At 37.5% G+C, this 20,889-nt stretch overlaps 2 protein-coding genes and 1 pseudogene across 6 annotated transcripts in view; 2 read left to right on the forward strand and 1 right to left on the reverse strand.

Annotated features, from left to right (window-relative positions):
* Positions 1-18,185, reverse strand: part of Cct6b (chaperonin containing TCP1 subunit 6B) — a 58,105-nt gene extending 39,920 nt beyond the window's left edge. For all 5 annotated transcript variants that reach the window (XM_010641371.3, XM_010641373.2, XM_010641374.2 and 2 more), the window contains exons 1-5: positions 18,002-18,185; positions 15,711-15,774; positions 15,032-15,166; positions 11,176-11,349; positions 9,124-9,227 (exon numbers count right to left, since the gene is read on the reverse strand). In XM_010641371.3, coding sequence (XP_010639673.1) covers positions 9,124-9,227; positions 11,176-11,349; positions 15,032-15,166; positions 15,711-15,774; positions 18,002-18,138 — 614 coding nt within the window. In that variant the 5' untranslated portion in view covers positions 18,139-18,185. The remainder of the gene's footprint in view (positions 1-9,123; positions 9,228-11,175; positions 11,350-15,031; positions 15,167-15,710; positions 15,775-18,001) is intronic.
* On the forward strand, positions 1,767-1,922 carry LOC104874369 (annotated as a pseudogene).
* A 90-nt stretch (positions 18,186-18,275) lies between the features above and the next one.
* Positions 18,276-19,705, forward strand: Znf830 (zinc finger protein 830). The gene has a single exon (XM_010641376.3). It carries the CDS (start codon positions 18,300-18,302, stop codon positions 19,398-19,400), a length of 1,101 nt encoding a protein of 366 aa, XP_010639678.1. The 5' UTR covers positions 18,276-18,299; the 3' UTR covers positions 19,401-19,705.
* Positions 19,706-20,889: the final 1,184 nt, after the last annotated feature.

Below are 20,889 nucleotides of genomic sequence, written 5' to 3' on the forward strand. Positions count from 1 at the left end.
TTTTTTGAGACAGGGTCTCACTATGTAGTTGAGACTGACCTGGAACTCACTATGGAGCCCAGGCTGGTCTCACACTCACATCAATCCTCCTGTCTCAGCCTCCCAAGTGCTGGGATTACAGGCATGCGCCAACACGCCCAGCAACCTTGCTTTTTATAGAATAAAAGCATTGTAGCATCACTGCCTCTACCAATCCCAGGACGCATAAACTTGAACCTACTACTATGTGTGAAATATCTGTGCTCCTGTATATGATTAACTCTTCTGCCTGTATATCAAATTTCATTTTCCCTTTCTGTTCCTGCACTGTTGCCCATATTAATTCTTCTCTCCCAGAGGGACATCTTCATCAGGAAACAAATTTGCTATGATAATTCCCATCTTTTAAAAAATTCTTCTTGATTAACATCACTCCCATATTCCTTTCTAGCAGAACATGGTTACCACATTTCTCTGTTCCCCTTTTATAGCTAAGCTCAGGGTTGTCTATATTTGCTTTTCCACTTCCTTCCTTATCTTCATTTCTCTGTTCCCCTTTTATAGCTAAGCTCAGGGTTGTCTATATTTGCTTTTCCACTTCCTTATCCACCTCTTTGAATGAGCTCTCATCAAATTTACTTCTCTAAATAACTGTTTTCCAAATATAATAATCAATTTTCAGTTCACAACAATGTACTTAAACTTTCAGCAGCATATGACACAGCTGATTATTCGCTCCTTCTTGACACACCTGCTCTTGGCTTCTAGGGCACTATTCTTGGGCTTCCCACCTCACTGACCACACCTTCCCAGCCTCCTCTGATGAACCTTCATCTTTTCAAACTCTAAACCTTGGATGTCCCAAGGCTCAGACTTTAAGTTTACTCTCTTCTCTATTTCTATCACTGTTGAATTCATTCATTTTTGTATCTTTAAATCATCAGTATTCTTTTTTATTTGGTCATGGGTGTTGAACTCAGGTCCTTGAGCTTGCAAGGCAGGTGGTGGAACCACTGAGCTAAATTCCCAGCCTCATCAGTATTCCTGATAACTTGCAAGTATGTATTTCCTGTCCAGACCTCTATTCTGAACTCTACACACATCTTGCCAATTTCCTACTCAGTAGTATCTCCCCAGGATGCCTGGTAGGCATCTTAAACATACATCCCCCAACTTAAATTCTTGATTTATTTCCCTAAACTTTCTCCTCTTAGTTTTCTCCATCCCAACTAACAGAACCCCACTTTTGCTGCTGGTCACAAAAACAACCAAGACATTCTTGAGTACTATTTCTGTCCTGTTCCATGTCCAGTCATCAACAAATCCTACTGCCTTTCCCTTCTATGTTACCTTGATCTAAACCATTTTTACTTTTCACTTGAACAATAACAGATTCCTGATCTCCTATTTCTTCCCTTTGTCTCTTACTTGACAGTATTCTCCATACAACAATCACAGACTGTCTTCTGAAATACAAATCAAGAACATGTTATCCTCAGTACTGATGAGTTAATTTGCACCAACCCTGTCACCAAAAATACATAAAAATGAGGAGTTATAGGCCAAAACAATCCCCAGTACCAAAACAAAACAAAAACAAAAACAGACCAAAACATCACACGCCTGTAGTCCCAGTATTAGGGGAGGCTGAGGCAGGAAGATTACCAAGAGTTCGAGGCCATTTTGGGCTACATAGGGAGTTCAAGGTCAGCCTAGACTACATAGCAAAACCCTGTCTCAAAACCCTGTCCATCATCGCATGTGTGCACTTGCCTCCAAACTTAACCATGTCTTCTCCCAAGACTTTCAGAACCGAGTGATTCCTGGCCAAGAAGCAGAAGCAGAATCATCCCATTTCTCAATGGATTCAGATGAAGACTGGTAATAAAATCAGGTTCACCTCCAAGAGGAGACACTGGAAGAGGACCAAGCTGGAACTATAAGGAATTGAACATGAGATGCAGCATATTTCTTGCCCAGAAGTCAAAATGATACATTCTTTATCAGGTCAAGGTTACATTACCATATCAAGCTTAAAAAATACCACTGGCTGGACAGTTGAACATGCTTAATCACGAATCTTGTGCTGTGATCACACTAATGAATCAACAATAAATGTTTCAAAACGTTAAAAACAAAAACAAACAAAACAACTGGGGCCAGGGATTTAGCTCAGTGGTGCCACTGCCTGCCTCACAAGCACAGGGTCCTAAGTTACATCCCTGGTACCAAAACCAAACAAAGAAACAAACAACAACAACAAAAGAATTATCAAACCAAAACTAAAAATAGAAACTTCAAGGTAAGTAGAGAACTACAGGTACTTTTATCTTAAAGTCATTTGACAAGCCAGACAAATCTGAACTTAAGAAGGAGACAATAAGGAAACAAAATTAAAAGCTCAGGGCTGGTCCAAAGCAGTAAGTCTAATAGGAGGCCCTCTTCACATTAAGCATAAGCCCCAAAGGGGTACATATTCAGGGTTACCCAGAAGGATGAACTAGAAATAATCATCCTTTACATAGCTTGCATTAAGAATTCACATCAAATGAATATGCCAAAAAAAAAACCTCAAACTGTACATTTAAAGTAGTCCCTGGGCTCCCTGTAGCAGCAAATACAAATCCTCTTTGCAGAAAGGCACCTTCATCCTAGGTCCAAATTATTTTTACAAATACTTTTTTAACACAATGAATGGTACATATGGAAACAAAGAATAATGAGTGAGAACTAGAAGAAAACAACACCAAAAATAAACCAAAACAATAGGTATTACACTTATCAAATATGAACTCTAAACTTACAGAAAAAAATTTTAAGGTGAGTTTGGAAAGATCTGCAGGGAATAGAAAATGATAAAAAGTGATGTGGCAGATTTAAGGTAGAACCAAATAGAATTTCTACAAGTAAGCAAAGCCATTCACACATAACACACACAGCAGCTAAAAATCCGAGAGAACAGACATGCATCTAAATGTCTACCAAAAAGATATTACAATGTTTATAGAGGCAGTATTTATAAAGGCCAAAACTACCTAAATGCCCATCAGTAGCAGAATTAATAAACTGTACAATATTAATATAAGAAAAAACTAAACAACAATGAAAATAAATGATTTACTAAAACATGCAGCAATATGGAAGAGCCTCACAAATAATACTGAATAAAAAAATCAAACACAAGAGTACCTACTTTATGATTCCATTTATACAGGTACAAAACTGCAATATTAATCTTGGTATAGAAATTCAGGTTCCCCTAGAAGAAATAATGGCTAGAGGGAGCATATAAGGGATTCTTAAGGTACTTGCAAGTATTGCTTCTTTTTTCTTTTCTTTTTTTTTTTCATACTGGGGATTGAACCCAGGACCTTGCACTTGCCAGGCAGGCACTGTTGCCGCTGAGCTATCCCTGGCCCTGAGTACTGTTTCTTTTATGAGTACTGATTAAACAGATGCATTTTAAAATTCATCAATCTATGTTGTTATGATGCGTGCACTTTCATTGTGTTACTTTTCAGTGTATTATATTTCATTTAAAAGTTTTTCTAATCAAGAGACTGATTTTAAAGATTAGATATTGTTTAACAATTATCGAGCAACAAATTAATCACTAGAAATTATCCAGAATGTAACACACAAAAAACAACAGGTATAAAGCTCATGAAAGACAGAGTAAAAATATCACACATACATTTAATTGGAAAAGGAGAAGCTGGAACAGAACAGAATAAATGTTTCAGGAGATAATGGATGGGAATTTTCTGGAATCAAATACATCAATGTGTAGACTCAAAAAGCCTGAAATCAAGCAGAATAAATAAAAAGATGCCCATACCGACACACATCATAGTGAAAGCATAGAAAAAAAAGCAAAGACAAAGAGAAATATCTTAGCCGGGCCTGGTGACTCATGCCTGTAACCCCAGCACTCGGGAGGCTGAGGCAGGAGGATCGCTGTGAGTTCGAGACCAGCCTGGGCTACAGTGAGTTCCAGGTCAGTCTCAACTACATAGTGAGACCCTGTCTAAAAAAATAAAAAAAAAAAAAAAAAAAGAGAAATATCTTTAAGTCACCTAAGTAAATAAACAAGGATTTCTTTTAAAGAACAGTTCATTTCTGAAGACCAATCGTGGAAGCTTGAAGACAGTAGAACAATATCTTTAATCAGCTCAAAGAAAATGTTCCTTGACTTACAATGGGGCTACATCTAGACAAACCTAACATAAATTCAATATATCATAAGTCTAAAATACATTTAACCAGGCAGTGGTGCATGCTTGTAATCCCAGCTACTCAGAAGGCTGAAGCAGGAGGATAGCAAGACACTGTCTCAAAATAAAAAGTAAAAAGGTCTAGAGATGTCCTTAATGGGAGAGCTTTTGGATTTAATTCTCAATACAAACCTTTCAAGAGCATAGTTTAGCCACACCATAGAGGTTTCAGTTGTTTACACCCACATCTGCATGATGGACTGGGTGCTATGGCTCACGCCCACTGTCACTACCACACAGAACATGCTATGTATTACAGAAAAAGTTCAAAATTCAAAGTCCAGTTTCTACTGGCTGCGCATTACTTCCACACCATCAAAATGTCAAACCCTAAGTCAGATCTGTAACTGCCAGCCTAGTTCAGCACACAACGAAAGTACCAAAGAATGAAGATGGGAAAAAAATGAAGATGAAATAAAGACATTTCCAGACAAGCAAAACTTGAAAGTAAGCCTCTAGTTAACTTTCTCCAAAAAAGTTTAAAGGATGAACTTTTAGCAGAAGGGAAGTACAGTGCTCCTTCACTTGTCCAAAGTTTTGTTTTCGCTGGGTTTCAACTATCCATGGTCTCAGTTACCACTGTCAGTTGCCAGGTACTATTAACAAGTGAGGAATTGGAAGAACCTGTTGAGTCATTTACAGATGAAGAGGAAGGTGAAAAAGAAGAAAGTGTATTTAAAGTGGGGGGGAGGCTTTGAGCGGGTTCAATGGGAATGTGTCTTTTACTGTAATAAAAAATTTTAATTAAAAAAATAAGAAAAAAAGAAACTGAGTCAGGTGTGGTAGCACACAGCTGTATTCCCAGATATCCAGGCGGCTGAGGCAGGAGGACTACAAGTTCAAGGCCAGCCTGGGAAATAATGAGATCCTATTTCAAAACAGGAAGGAAAGAAGGAAAGGAGAAAGGAAAGAAGAGAGGGAGAAAGGGAAGGAGGGAAGGAAGAAAGGACAGAAGAAGAGGAGGCAGAGAAGAAGAAGAAGGAGGAGGAGGGACAAGGACAGGAGCGGGAGAGGGAGGGAAAGGAGAAGGTGAAGGGGAGAAAGAGGAGGAAAAGAAATTGAGCAGAACCAGCAATGAAAACATTACCAAAATTTGCCAAAATGTTTCAAATTGTAAAAGCATTTCTGAAGCATTAACTTCTCCAGCAACAATTTGATGAGATAAAAAGAGACAACAACTTCTGGGCTGGGGATTTAGCTCAGTGGTGCCGCCACCTGTCTTGCAAGAGCAAGGTCCTGAGTTCAATCCCTGGTACCTGCCTCACCCCCCTCACCCCCCCCCAAAAAAGAAAAAACAAGAGACAACAACTTCTGATTGCAATGTTCTTCCAAAAAGCATCTCCCAGGAAACAATCAAGGATCCATAAACATCAGCATTATCCATGGCCCAGAATTACCTGAAGCAAATCCTCCTCCTGACTATCAGAAGATAAACAGGGGCCTAATGCACACTACCTCATTTACCTCACTTCATCTCATCATGCAAGCCTTGTATCCGATCACATTATCACAAGAGGAGGAAACAGCCTGGGATTTAGCTCAGTGGCACCTGCCCGCCTCGCAAGCACTAAGTTCTGAGTTCATTCCCTGATACCAAGAAAAAAAAAAAAAAGAGGAAATACAGTAGGGTATTTTGAGACAGACAACATTTACCATTCACATAGATTTTACTGTAGTATATTATTTTAATTGTTCTATTTTATTATTTTATTGTTACTAATCTCTTATTGTGCCTAATTTATAAGTTAAAGCATATCATAGGCATGCACATATAGGAACAAATAATACAACTGGCTGTCCATATCTGCAGGTTCTGTATCCATGGACTTAACCAACTGTGAATTGAAAATATTCTGGAAAAAAAATACATCTGCACTAATTATATATAAACTGCTTTTCTTATTATTAGTACTACAATCATTTTACATAATCTTTACATGGGATAGGTATTATAAGTAACCTACAGATGATTTAAAATATATATTCAGGGCAGGGGGGCTTTAGCTCAGTGGTGCCACTGCCTGCCTTGCAAGCACAAGGTCCCAAGTTCAATCTCCGGTACCAAAATAAATAAATAAATAAATTTATAGTTTATATGCAAACACTATGTCATTTATATATAAGGGACTGAGCACCCACAGATTTAGGTATCCCCAGGGGCACCTTAAAACCAATGTTCTATGGATACAAAGAGAACTTTATATATGTGTCGGCACTATCTGCAATTTCAGGCATCCACTGGGAACATGGAAACATATTCCCCCTGGATAAGAAGGGACTTCTGTAAACCCACATGGGAGGCTGAGATATAAAAGCTATACAGCAAATCAAGCTGGAAATAAAAGCATAAACTTTTATGAGCGTTGCATGTAATATGAAAATCGCATTGAGATTTTAAAAAATAGTAACAATAACAGGGTTCAGCAGAGACAGCTACTATCAAAAAGGAGATTAAAGGTATTGATTAAGTTTATATGTCTATATATTAAGTATGTGTGGTGTGATTTCTAGATCAAACATAAAAACAACAGAAGTATGGAACTTGCAAACTACTAAAGAGGAAACATGGAGTAAAAATACTTAATAAATTGAAGATTAAAAAAAGAAACAGATCCTGGTGTGGTAGCACACACCTATAATTCCAGCACTCAGGAGGTTGAGATGGGAAGTCTGCCTTGAGTTCAAGGCCAGCCTAGGCTGCACAATGAGTTCAAGGTTAACCTGGGCTACACAGTGAGGCTTGTCTCAAAAAAAAAGAAAGAAAGAAAAAAGAAACAAGTCAAAATAAATATTAAGTAAAAAAATTGATGTAAGTTTAAAATCAGCCATATCCAAAACTGTATTAAATACAATGGGTTAATTATACAATTTAATATACTAAAATCTTTCCTATATGCACTACAAAAAAGCCCTAAAATATAATGAGAGAAATACTGAGAGTAAAATATAAACAAAAATATGACAGGTAAGTGCCATATCGATATTACATAAATTACACATTTAAGACATTAGTAGAGAAAAGATAGTCCTTTCATATTAGTACAGAAGTTTAATGCACCAGGAAAATAAAATGCTTTAAAAACTATATTCACCTGATACCCAGGGCTTTGAACATGCTATATAAGTATTTTCCTACTGAGCCATATCCCTTGCCTAGGCAGTCTCAAAATATATAAAGAGGGCCAGGCATTTAACGCAGTGGTGCCTCCACCTGCCTTGCAATCACATGGTACCAAGTTCGATGCCCAGTACACATACACACACACACACAAATATATATATATGATGGTCAAAACTAATAAGTATAAGTAAATCCACAATGGTATTGAAAGATATTAATGTATGTGTTTCAGTAATTGATAGAACTATAATCAAACAAGAAATCAATAAAATAACTATAATTTTCCCATACAGTTTCAAATTAAGAAATACACTTCTACTGGAAATTAGAAAATATTTTAAATGGAATAAAGATGATAAAACTACATATCCAAATTTGAGAGATGCAACTAAGAAATATTCTGAGGAAAAATTTATTTATTTTTTTCTCGTTTTTGGTACTGGGGATCGAGCTCAGGTCCTTGCGTTTGTGAGGCAGGTGGCAGAACTACTGAGCTAAATCCCCAGCCCTGAGGAAAAATGTAAAGGCTTAAATAATGTATCTCAAATGCAGAAAGCTGTCAGGGGATTTAGCTCAGTAGTTCTGCCACCTGCCTTGCAAGTGCAAGGTCTGGAGTTCAATCCCCCATACAAAATAATTTTTTCTTGAAGAAGATAAGTGACCCTTATATGGGCATTCCCTACTTTATTCTCTTTATATTTCTGCATATTTAGGATCTTCTGTAACAGAAAGTTTAAAACGAGTTAAATCCCAATCAACAAGATACATACATTGGTCTCTCTCACTCCTGTGACCTCATCTCCTACTACTTTTTCCTGTGCTTCAGGTGAACACAGTGGAACACCCAGACCACACTTCTGCCTCAGAACCTTTCCAACTCTTCTCTCTGCTTAGAACCTCTTCTTCCAGACATACACATGGATATATGCCTTATTTCTTAGCTTTGTAGTTTTGTTTCTTATCAGACTGGCCTTCCCCAAAGAGTATAAAATCACACACATGATTACATCTTATTATCCAGTCCAATTAGGAATGTAAGCTTTGTGGGAAAAGAAACTCTTTTGTTTACTTATTCCAATACCATTAACATATGTTGAATGAATAGATGAATAAAAATAACTAATGAAAGTATTGAAGGAATAGCCGCACTGTTTGCAATAGCTAAAACTTGGAAACAGGCCATTTGTCCATCAGTTGGAAACTGGATAAAGAAGATGTGGTTTTTCTATAAAATGGAATACTACTCAGCCATAAAGAATGAGAAATTAGAGTCATTCATAGGAAAATGGATACATTTTGAGGATATACTCCTAAGTGAAATAAATAAGTCACACATGTATAAATACTGAATAGTTTCTCTGGTGTGAAAAACTATAATAGTACACAAGATTCTAATGAGATAATTAACAATGTGAAATAGTAACAAAAGGGCTAAAGGTAGGGAAAGCGGGAAGGGTAGGGGAAGGGGAATAAGGGAAAAGAAAAAATATGAGAAAATGAAAAAATGGAAATAAAATGTTTGTAAATGGGGAGTAGAGGAGGGGTGAAGGGAGGGCAGGGACAAGGGAAAAAATGAGAACCAAGACCTGTCATGTAAAGGTACAAGATCCCAATAATGAATGTAACTGTACTGTACACCTAAAATGTACCAATAAGCTCAATAAAAAGAAAAAAGAAAGTATTGAAAGAGCAAGTAAAGAAAACCAAATATTCTAGAATCTATGTATTGTCAAAATTTGTGCAATTTACCTTGTATCTGTTTCTGATTTATGCTTCATCTCTATGATTTCCACCATGAAGAGATCAATAGGATAAGCTGGTCTTCTAACAGCCAAAACAGAATCCACCACAGCCTCAAAAAGAAATAAATAAGAATAGTAAATTAGGTGGTCCAAATAATCATCACAAGATTAAACAGGTAAAGGGCTTGAGTCTTCAAATCATGAGGAAAAGCCAACAAATGCCACTTTACTATGGAAACTAATAAAAAAAATAACCAGTGAATACTTTAGAGTGTAACTTCAGAATTATCAGATCCAAACCCATTATTTGAAGGATAACAAAACTGAAATAAGACCTTGGGAAATTAGTTATGATTTTAAAATCAGATCTAACAGTAGCAGAGCAAGGACTAGAATTGCAGAGTAAGGACTAGAAATTCAGTCTCTAACTGCCAAGTCATTGTTCTTTCTGTCACATCAATACTACCCAAACTTTTCCATGAAAGAGCACCTTAATCAATGGAAAGAAAGGAAATTAATCTAAGAGAAGAGCTCAGATCTGCTGGTTATAAGACATTTAATGATTAAATCTCATATTTTATCATGGAAAGCTTCCATGTTGTGCCACAACATATGCATGTTTGTTTTACTGTGAAAATGATCCTTTCCCCAAAAACCGTAAAGTAAAATTGATACTCCAGAAAGACATGTTCCCTTTATTCTGCCGTGTATCTCTAGGGATATGCAATTTAGGAAGCAGAGCACTCACATCTTGCTGCTTAGCTCAAAAAAGAATACAAAAATAACTGATCACAGAAATTAAAAGCTAAAGTATAACCACCCTAAAATACAAATAAAGCAAAAAAAAAAAAAAAAACCAACAAAAAAAAAAAACACTGTAACTTAGAAAAGTTTACCTGAGGTAACATTATTAATAGTGGAGCTGAGTAGGGAATAAGACAAAGGCCAGTGAGTAATGAGAGTGCCAGTGTTCTTAACCTTCCAGAAGAAAATGGCTGCCCTAATCAAGCAGCATGAAGATCCTGGGCCACCTGAGTACTTCAACAGCAGAAAACACAGCAAGCCTTTCTTCTGACTCTGCTCAGCAAGAAATTGATATAAATCTGATTTCCCGGGAAGGTTCTCCTATTGGTAAGGAGAACTGAGCAGAAACAACTCAGATGTTCCAGTCCATTTGGCATTTGCATTTTTTAATCAAATAAATGAAAAACATTCTGCTTTGCAGGTAAATGTTTTATGCGCTTGTTTGCTATGAATTCATCATCCCTGATAAACCAATATATTCAAGTTTCAGAAACTGCAAAGCTGAGGAATAATAATGACATCACCAAATGATAATAACCTGATAAAAATTTTCTTAAAATACCCATCCAATCTTGTCTTTTTAGTACATCTATTCTACCTTTAGCAGTAAACAAAACAAATATACATTTCCTAAATGTGAAACTATAATGTCAAGTCAATTATGCTTCATTAAACTGGTAACCTAAACTATATGGCACATCACCAATCAACTTCCTCACATGTTACCTCATCTAACAAAACACAGACTGCTAGGGTTAGATGATACAATACCCAAGAGCTTCCACAAGGGACAGTTCACAGGTGACAGTCCACAGGCAGCGAAGCCTCTCTGAACTTTGAAGTCACTAAGAGTTAAAAGAGTTAACGTGACACTTTTAGCTGGGCATGGTGGCGCATGCTTGTAATCCCAGCACTTGGGAGGCTGAGGCAGGAGGATCACTCTGAGTTCAAGACCAGCCTGGGCTACATAATAAGCTCCAGGTCAGTCTCAGCTACATAGTGAGACCCTGTCTCAAAACAAAGCAAACAAAAAAAAAGTCACTTTTGAATTATAATGTTCTAACCAATCAGACCTTCACCTAAAAAATAAACCTATAAATGTCTTCTTTTGTTTTTGATTTTGTTTTTTTCATTCTTTTGTTTTTCCATTCAAAAGAATCACATGCAATACTACAGGCTACCTTATAGGAAAAATAAAAATATCATCATGTGTTAGATGTACTCATTCTGGATATACAAAAGTTTAATCACATACCTCTATTAACACATCTGCCAGATCAGCATGAACTTTCGTTCGCAGAGATGTTCTAGCCACATCCAAGAGGATTTCTCTTTTCATCTCCTTTTTCACTTTAACTCCCTCCAAAATCTCAAGTGCTTTTGTCTTTGCAGCTTCAAATCCTTCAGCTATTATTCTAGGGTGTAGGCCCTATTACATCAATGTAAAATTATAAATTGTAAAGCAAATCATCCAAAGTAAAGGTAATTATCTTCTCCTATTTTAAAATCAAGGAATCTTCTTGTAAAACCACAGTGTAATTAATACTAACATTGACGCATTCATACAGTAACATTATCAAATCTGCAAATTTTATTCAAATTTTACACTTAACCCAATAGTGTCCTCTGTTTTGTTTGACTGTTTGTTTGTCTTTTCCAGTACTAGAATTAAATCCAGGGCCTTGCACTGAGTTGCATACCCTATATGTCCAAAAAAACATAATGTTATTCACATTAATGTTGCTAAATGTGAGTGCATACATATAATTTATAAAAGTTGTTTTTCAGTGCTTCTTTTTTTGGTACTGGGTATCGAAAATTCAGGTCCATTGTGCTTGCGAGGCAGGCAGCAAAACCACTGAGCTAAATCCCCAGCCCTCAGAGCTTCTTATCTGAAATAATTAAATAGAAAAGTTGCAGGTCTGGCACCAAAAAATCTACAAGTCTTTGTCTCTAAAAATTACAACTATGTAGTCATGTGGTGTCCTGAATGGACACCAAAGATACCTTTTAGTGCAGGGGGCAAGAACCAGCATTGATTTAGAGAAATGTGGTAGACAGACACCACCTTCAAGCAGTGATCAAAGTTAATACCACAATAATAATACAGCCCCTGGAAGGATACCTTCAAAAGAACAGAACAATACTTCTGTGGTGCTTCTGCCAAAAATCAAGAACATGATTCTAATTGTGACGAAAGAGACCAAGACAATTAAGGGCCTTTCTACAAAATAATTGGCCTATACTCCTTAAAAGTAGCAATGACATGAAGCATAAGGAAGTTTAGGAACTAAGTCAGCTTAGAGGAGACTAAAGGAACATGATAACTCAATGCAAATCATGATCCTCGATTTTCTATTCTGTAAAGGATACTATCAGCTGGATATAGTGATGTACATCTATAATGCCAGCTACTCAGGAGGCTGAGGCAAGAGGATTTCAAAACCAAGCTCAGCCTGGGCAACCTAATGAAAACTTGCCTTAAAAAAAATTAAAAATGCTGATATCTGTATGAGAACTTGGGTCCAATCCCCAGTATGGGAAAAAAAAGAGAAAAAAAAATACTATTGGAACAAGTGGTAACATTTGACTAAAACCTGCAAATCAGATAAGAGTATTATATGAATGTTGGTATTAATATTAAGTTTCTATTTATGTACTTATATAAGAATATGGTTACATAAGAGAATTCGTTGATTTTAAAAATATACTAGGGCTTGGGATTTAGCTCAGTGGTTCTGCTGCCTGCTTTGCAAGCTCCAGGTCCCAAGTTTGATCCCTGGTACCAAAAAAAAAGGAAAAAAATCTAAAAATATACAAAATATTTAGATCATTTCTGTCACTTACTTTCATACCATTCAGAAAAAGATAGGTACACTAATATATAATATATATTATGTATATATCAAGAGAGAAAGGCAGGCGGTAGAAAATAACAGGAAATTTGGATTAAAAGTATATGATAATTCTTTGTAATAATTTACAAATTCGCCACAGACCTAAAATTCTGCAAAACAAATTTGTATAAATAGTGTTATTGTGCAAAATACACAAACTTTGTGAAAGCTAGCACAGGCACCAATTAATTCCTTCCATTCCTTTATAACACACCTAAAATGATACTGAAAAGTTGGCATTAACTGAGCATTTGTGCTAGGCACTATTCTAGAATAGGGCTTTACATGAATTATTTAATTTAATTTTCTCAACATTATAAAGTGAATGTTGTTATTCCTACTTCATGCATGGAGACCAAAATGTAAAGGGATAGTATAATTTGCCTTAGATCAGCAAGTCAGTTAAAAAGTGGAGGCAGAGTTTAAACAAAAAATATGACTCCATCGCCCATGCTATTACCACTTTCAAAAGTTTCCCTGACCTAGGACCTTAAAATTGTTCCTATGAACTACTAAAAGGACCTCTAGTTCTTTAAAATTGTCCCCCAAACCAGGCATAGTGGCACACACCCTGTAATCCCAGCACTCAGGAGGCCACAGCAAGAGGATTGCCACAAATTCAAGGACAGCCTGGCCTACATTAGAGTTCAAGCCCAGCCCAAACTGCACAGCAAGACCCTATCTCAAAAACAAAATGGACCCAAATATTTAAAACGCCAATCTGACAACATCCATCATTAATGTGTTGCTATCTTTCTTCTGTTCACCACAGGATAAAGTGTAGTTTCTTGGCTACACACTCTCTGTGATCTGTCTCCCATCTGTTTCTCTAACCTCTTCTCCGCTACTGTCCACATCACTTTAAACTCTAGTGACACCAAACTGCTTATATTACAAAGAATATCCTGTTGTTCCTGCTACCTGGAATGCCATTATCTTCATCCTTCACTCTTTGATCTGGCTTTCTCCACCCTGAAGATTTAGCTCAAGCCTTACTTCCTCTAGTAAGTGCTTCTAACTGCCTCAGACCGAATTAAGATATCTGTCCCTCCTCAGGATTTCTATCATCCTCCATTCACACACATTATATCATTCCTGTCAGTACTTCACTGTTCCCAAACTCCTCTCTTCCTAACCTAACCCTAAGTTTGTCTGAGTGTCCTTCATCCACCTGTTTTCAGAGAAAACTAACCAATCCCCTACTAAAGGAGTGAACTGTCATTAATCTATGTCAATTTTCCTAAAAACTGTTATTTGTTTAGGATGAGCACAAGACACAAGGATGGGCAACCACACTAGAAAAAAGGATTTATGTTCCACAGTTGGGTGAATGGTTTTCTCTTGCCTTCCGCTGTTGAGTATTATCAAAGGAAGCAAGTAGCACTGATTTCCTCTGACAGCCTTAACATTCAAGATGGAAAAAAACCTTAGGATGAAACAATATTTCAAGTATTCAGAGCTAAGAGACAGAAGGAACCTGGGTACTTTATAACTCATTGAACTTTTTAATCAATCAACCTTGGATCTTGCCTAATGTTCTATTGTGGGTGGTAATAATTCCCTTATTGTTTAAGTGTGTTTCAGTCAAGTTTCAAATACTTACAACCCAAAGCACTCTAACCGAGATAAATTGTAGGTACTGAATTAACAGACAAATCCCAATACTAAATGAAACACAAAGAAATAATATTTTAGTACATTGTCCAGGTTATGCTTTGCTGAAGTAGACCCTGAATAAGAAGAAAATTTCAAGTAATTATAGAAAATGCATAAGCAATGCCAAAAAAATAATATAGATTGAACAAAACACAAAGGTATTAAAGTGCATGATGATTTTAGAGTCTGGTGAATGGAGGACTCTGTCTAGGTGATTTATAAATGAAAATAAAACTGAAAAGGTAGGTAAATTATCAATGTGCAAAATATTCAATAATTTTCCAGTTATTTTTCAAAAGTATAAAAGTTTCAACTTTATCAATGGCATTTTCTTAATCCATTATTCATGGTATGTGGGTAATTTTTACCTTAAATGCTTAATTTTTAAAAGAAGTATGTGATTCCAATAAAAGGTATTATTTTGGAAAAAAGAATTCATTATTACTTCCATTTATAATTCTCCAAGAATATCTTGATTAAAACTAACCTGTACCCTCTAACATTAAACCATTTTGTTTTTTAAATTCACAATATGTGAATTCTGTGAAATTTTAATACCTCCGAAATGTAAAGATCAGCTTGTTTTAGTAACTCTCCAATAAGTAAAACATTTGAAGTAGTACCATCGCCTGTAATGTCATCCTGGGCAGTTGCTACTTTTGCTATCAAGGAAGCTGTTGGATGTTGAATTTGCTGAAAAAGTAAACAACAGATTTAAAGAGAGAGAGGAATGAGATTTCTAAAAGGCCAAACAAAACATGATAACCTAAGGGTCAATAGTAAAATTAGAAATAAAATAAGCTTCACTCTACAGGTTTACAAGTTTTACGTTATCAGTACTTAATAAATGTCAAGCCCAAAATTTAAAAATTGAAAACTAATGAGGTTTGAACATTTCATAAGTCTTTGCTTCAGAAGGCAATGACATTTCCAGAAGAAGATTAAATCTTTCAATCTCAAAGATGAATACATCTATGAAAATTGCAATTTTTTATTTTTCCATGATTACAAAGAATATAATGCAGTGTCTTTAAAAGACATTATTAATTAAGCTATTACTTGGACTAAACAAACATTTGAAAATAGCCCAAAATCATTTTTATTGAGGTTTAATCAAAGAAGCCTATCACAAGACTGCAGTAATTAACTGACAGCCTTGATTTAACGATATACAAATTATGCCATGTTCTTAACTAGGGCTTACTAAGGTTCATTAAAGTTAGCAGCATCAGCTCACCATCTCATGTAGCAGCACATTGCCATCTTTGGTGAGTTTGATGTCACCAGCACCAGAAACAAGCCTGTTCAGAGAACAGCGACATTATTAACTTTATATGGCAAGTGGCACAAAACAGGAAACTGGACTTGGAAAATGTCCATCACACTATGGGAAGATAACCATGGTAATTATCACTACTTGAAGTTCACAGAATCACTTCTCCCCAATAGACTTTTAGTGATTTCATTACAAATGTAGCTTTTATGGGCCTAAAGAGCAGATGGTAAGTTATGAACATTGGTCAAAGAAGGCTGAGTATATAAAACATGTATTTGCGAATATCCAACTTTTATTTTTGGCAAATGTTATCATTCACTCAACTTAGTTCCCTCATTGCTCACACTTAATTACCAAGCTCTGTCAGTTCTAAAAATCTAAATTTCTCTGAATCTCAATCCCTTTGCTCCATTTCCACTGTCATCATCATCATCTCTAAAACAGCATCCCAGACATTTCCAAATTTGAATCTACCCTCACAATATGTTTTTCTTTCTGAAAGGCAATGCAAGCTGGACGTGATGGTGCACATCAGTAGTCCCAACAGCATTCAGGAGGCTAAGACAGGAGGCCAGCCCGGACTAAATAGCAAGCAAAATCCTGTCTTCAAAACAAACAAAAATGCAATGTGACTCAGTTCCCTGAGTAAAAATCCTTAAATGATAATTTCATGTTAATTACTTTTAAGTTAAAATGCAAACTAATTTAATAATAACGTCCTTAACCTTTACCATTCTAACCTATGCCTATCTTTCCTGTCACATCTACCACCTTCCCACAAGCAAGGCTTTTGGTTATTTTAGTGCAATATAGTTCTCCCCTTCACAGCCCCCCATAGGATTTATATCATTGGGCTCTTATTCCTGAAATCAGCTAGGAGGCTGGGCTTGGTGGTACATGCCTGAAATTCCAGCACTCTTGGGAGGCTGAAGATCACTACAAGTTTAACACCAGCCTGGGCCACATACCGAGATTCTGTTTCTCAAAAATAAAAACAAAACAAATTAGAAATTAGCTAGGAGGCCCTTACTCCTTTCTCCAACTAATAAACTCATTCTTCTTCTTCTTCTTTTTTTTTGAGACAGGTCTCACTATGTAGTTCAGGCTGGCCTTGAACTCACTGTGTAGCCCAGGCTGGCATAAACTCATAGAGTCCTTAGCCTCCAAAGTCTTAGCCTCCCAAGTCCTGGGATTACAGGCATGCACCAACACACACGGCCCTCAATACTTTTTCAAGATTGATAAACACCATCTGTCACTTGAGAGGCTTTTTTTTCTACCATCAATAAGTAGTCCCTTTCTTCAGTATAATCTTATGCATCTATATACAATTAGCACATCTACCAGATCTCAAGGATAGATCTTTGTCATGCTTTTTCCAGTATCTAGTGCGTGTCTTCTTTTACCATTAATATTAGTTTTCTCATTCACATCAGAGAGTCTCCTCTTACATCCTTTAGCTTTCATCAGTCACTTTCCTTCTTGTATAAAGAAAATAATAGTGCTAAATAAATGGGGTGAAAGAATGAATAAATGTGAAGAGCTGTAGACATAAAGCATTCAAGTAACTTGCCTAAATACTCAAGAGCTAGGGGTGTGTGTGTGTGTGTGTGTGTGTGTGTGTGTGTTTAATCCTACTAAATACATTGGCCAAGGTTTGGGTTGGTATAGATCAAGGATCACAATCTTTTAGAAGCTGTAGGAAGATGAAGGACACTAGATTAAACAGGCCAGAGAACCAAGGAAACACAGCTTTAAAACAACAAAACTGTAGGCCTCACTTTACCAACTAGAGATTAATTTTAAAGTTCCACAACTACTTATGGAACTTGGATTTGAGACCATGTCTGCCTGACTCCAAAGCTCATGACCTTTCCACAACAACACATTACCACGCAGAAACAACACTACTTATCTGTAGTGGGGCTGGTGATGAAACTCAGTGATTGAGCAGGTACCTAACATATGCAAGACCCCAGGGTTCGATATCCAACACGGAGGTTGAGGGGAAAACACTACCTGTGGGACGTACAGACTAAGGGCATATAGTTTTAATGAGTAGGGGAATGGCGAGAGTGGTGTGCAGCTAAGTGGTCTTTTCTCCCCACTACCCCCACAAGGCTAGAAATGCCCTCGGAACAGGAACGAGGAAGGGAAACAGGCCCACAGGTGCGTCTACACGCTCCATTGTCTTCACGAAAAGTCTACTTAATATACCCCAAACAGGCCAGGCTCTCCAACCACTGCCTCACATTTTCATGGTGCCCTTAGGACCCAGGTTGGTCCTCAACACATCCTGCAGCCCTCGGGCGGCGCATATGTTGACAGCCAAAGCCGCCTGGGCCCGCGCCACCTCAGCCTTAGAGTTCACCGACTTGATCGCAGCCATAACCTGACGGTTGCGGACGCAGCGAGACTTCGCAACAGCGACGAGGAATAGGAAGCCACGCCCCTCTCCCGAACTTCGGCCAATCGGAGCAATGACTGGAAGTGACGCCATCACGCCTCGCCAGGACTGAAGTCAGAATCACATCAGATCTGGTCGCAAAGATGGCGTCTTCCGCCTCGGCTCAGACTCAGGCCGGGAAGAGAGTGGTCAACCAGGAAGAATTGAGACGGTTGATGAAGGAGAAGCAGCGTCTGAGCACTAACCGAAAGAAGATAGAATCTCCATTCGCTAAGTACAACCGTTTGGGGCAGCTGAGTTGTGCCCTTTGTAACACCGCGGTTAAGAGCGAGCTTCTGTGGCAGACTCACGTCCTGGGAAAGCAGCATCGAGAGAAAGTGGCTGAGCTGAAAGGAGCAAAAGGAGCCACCCCAGGTTCATCTGCCAGCGCAGCGCTTCAGTCGGCCAAGAGGAAAACGCCAGATACTGAGAACCCTGACGCCAAGAAAGCCAAGGTGCTTCAGGTACAGCCTTCCACATCCGCGTTGTCCACTAACTTTGATAAAACGGAAAAAGAGTCCGCTAGAACCACCCCCAATAAGCTTTCGGGACTCGCTTTACTCCCCGATTATGAAGACGAGGAGGAGGAGGAGAAGGAGGAGGGAGAAGGAAAACTGGGGGGCGGCAGCAAGCAGCTGCCAGACGCACTGAGCAAAGAACACTCACTTTCCTCCTCGCGGGATGCAACAAGTAGTGTGCTGCCAAACGATGCCTTTAATACAAACCCCCCCAAGGCTCCCTTAATTCCGCATTCAGGGTCGATTGAGAAAGCAGAAATACATGAAAAAGTGGTGGAAAGGAAAGAAAACACTGCGGAAGCATTACCAGAAGGATTTTTTGACGACCCTGAGGTAGATGCGAAGGTACGAAAGGTTGATGCCCCAAAGGATCAGATGGACAAAGAATGGGACGAATTTCAAAAAGCCATGAGGCAGGTCAGCACTATTTCTGAAGCTATAGTTGCTGAAGAGGATGAGGAGGGCCGGTTGGACCGCCAGATTGGGGAGATTGATGAGCAGATAGAGTGTTACCGTCGGGTAGAAAAGCTGCGGAATCGCCAGGATGAAATAAAAAATAAGCTTAAAGAGGTTCTGACCATAAAAGAACTGCAAAAAAAGGAAGAGGAGAATGCTGACAGCGATGATGAGGGAGAACTACAGGACTTGTTGTCTCAGGATTGGAGGGTGAAAGGGGCTTTATTGTAAGGTTCTAAAGACCCAAACTTTTTAACAGCCTCTGTCCTGTAATAAGTGCTGTCTCAGTACATCGGTTACTCCAGTCCCAGAGATTTGGGTACCTGTGCTCTTGTGATAAAATGAGCTAGTGAGCAATAGCACTTTGGAAAATGGGTGTAAAATATTTTTGAAAAAAAAGTTTTTTGAAATTTTTGAAGTGTTATATAACATGCCAACTTTTTCACACATTTACATGCTTCACTATTTGAATTGTAAAATTGTTAAGTTGTAAATCTTGTACAAAGTTAAATATATATTAAATAATTCTGTTTTGAGACATTAATAGAAGATCAACAAAGTTTAGATAAATACGCTGCTATTTGGGGTTGTATGTATTTTTCTAATCCCTAAATCAAACTCAAAGTGTTTGGGGGGTTTTCTATTTATTGTTTGCTTTCTTTTTTCATTTTAGGATACAGTACCGCTCATAAACACAGGTTAATTAGTTCTCTTGCTGAGTATTCTTCAAAAAGTTGCTTTAGGAGAAAATTGAGAAAAATATGTTAAACATATACAACATCTTTAAAGTTTCTCAACTAGCCCAATGCTTGTCAGACATATAGGGGTACATGAGAAACATCTGTGGAACTTTAAAATTATGTGTATGAACTGCTTTATGAAGCTTTAAAAAAAAAAGTCAATGCCTGACATGTAACTAAATCTGAGGTGGGGTCCACACAGCTACATTCATGAATGCTCCCAGGTTATTCTAATATATGACAAATTTGGAGAGCAACTGCCCTAAATTCAGAGTCCATTTATACACTATTTTCAGGCTTTGCTTTTTTTTTAAATAACACATTTCATAAACTCTTTCTTGAATGAAATACACCCTTTTATTTCTACCTAATCTAGTCTGAAATTCAATTTTGTGATAAATTAGGGTTTGTGTTTATAAGGTCTATCAAGTATAAAGAGAGGGAGAAGATGTAGCCCAATGGTGCCACACCTACCTGGCAAGTGCAAGGACCTGAGTTCCATCCCTGGTACTGGAAAAGGAAAAAAGCATAAGAATAGTTTTTCCTGCAGTAACATTTGCCCTGTGCTGGTCATTGGTATTTTGTGTGTGTGTTTGTTTTTGTTTTTGTACCAGGGATTGAACTCGGGATCTTGCGCTTGTGAGGTAGGTGGTGGAACCACTGAGCTAAATCCCTGGCCCCATGGCCCTGGTCATTGATATTTCAAAACACTGCTCCCTTTGGAGAGTGAGGTATTCAAACAGAAAAGGGAATTAGTAAAGTTCTAGAGATAGAAATGCATGCCACATTCAAATAAGTATGAACAATAATAATTGAAATTTATTTCTTAGTGTGGGACAGGCATATATATCTAATATATATTGAAATGCATATATATTTATATGTTATATATAGAAATACCACATATTCAAATAAGTATAAGCAATAATAATAATAATAGCTGAAATGTATATATTTCTTAGTGTGGGCCAGTATATATA

This window comes from Fukomys damarensis, unplaced genomic scaffold (assembly GCF_012274545.1).
Source record: "Fukomys damarensis isolate Sample0158 unplaced genomic scaffold, DMR_v1.0_HiC HiC_scaffold_13, whole genome shotgun sequence".
In the NCBI taxonomy this organism is placed as follows: domain Eukaryota; kingdom Metazoa; phylum Chordata; class Mammalia; order Rodentia; family Bathyergidae; genus Fukomys; species Fukomys damarensis.

Bases quoted from the DNA above. Each gene is read 5' to 3' on its own strand.
- Znf830 (XM_010641376.3), top strand. From the start codon at position 18,300: ATGGCGTCTTCCGCCTCGGCTCAGACTCAGGCCGGGAAGAGAGTGGTC.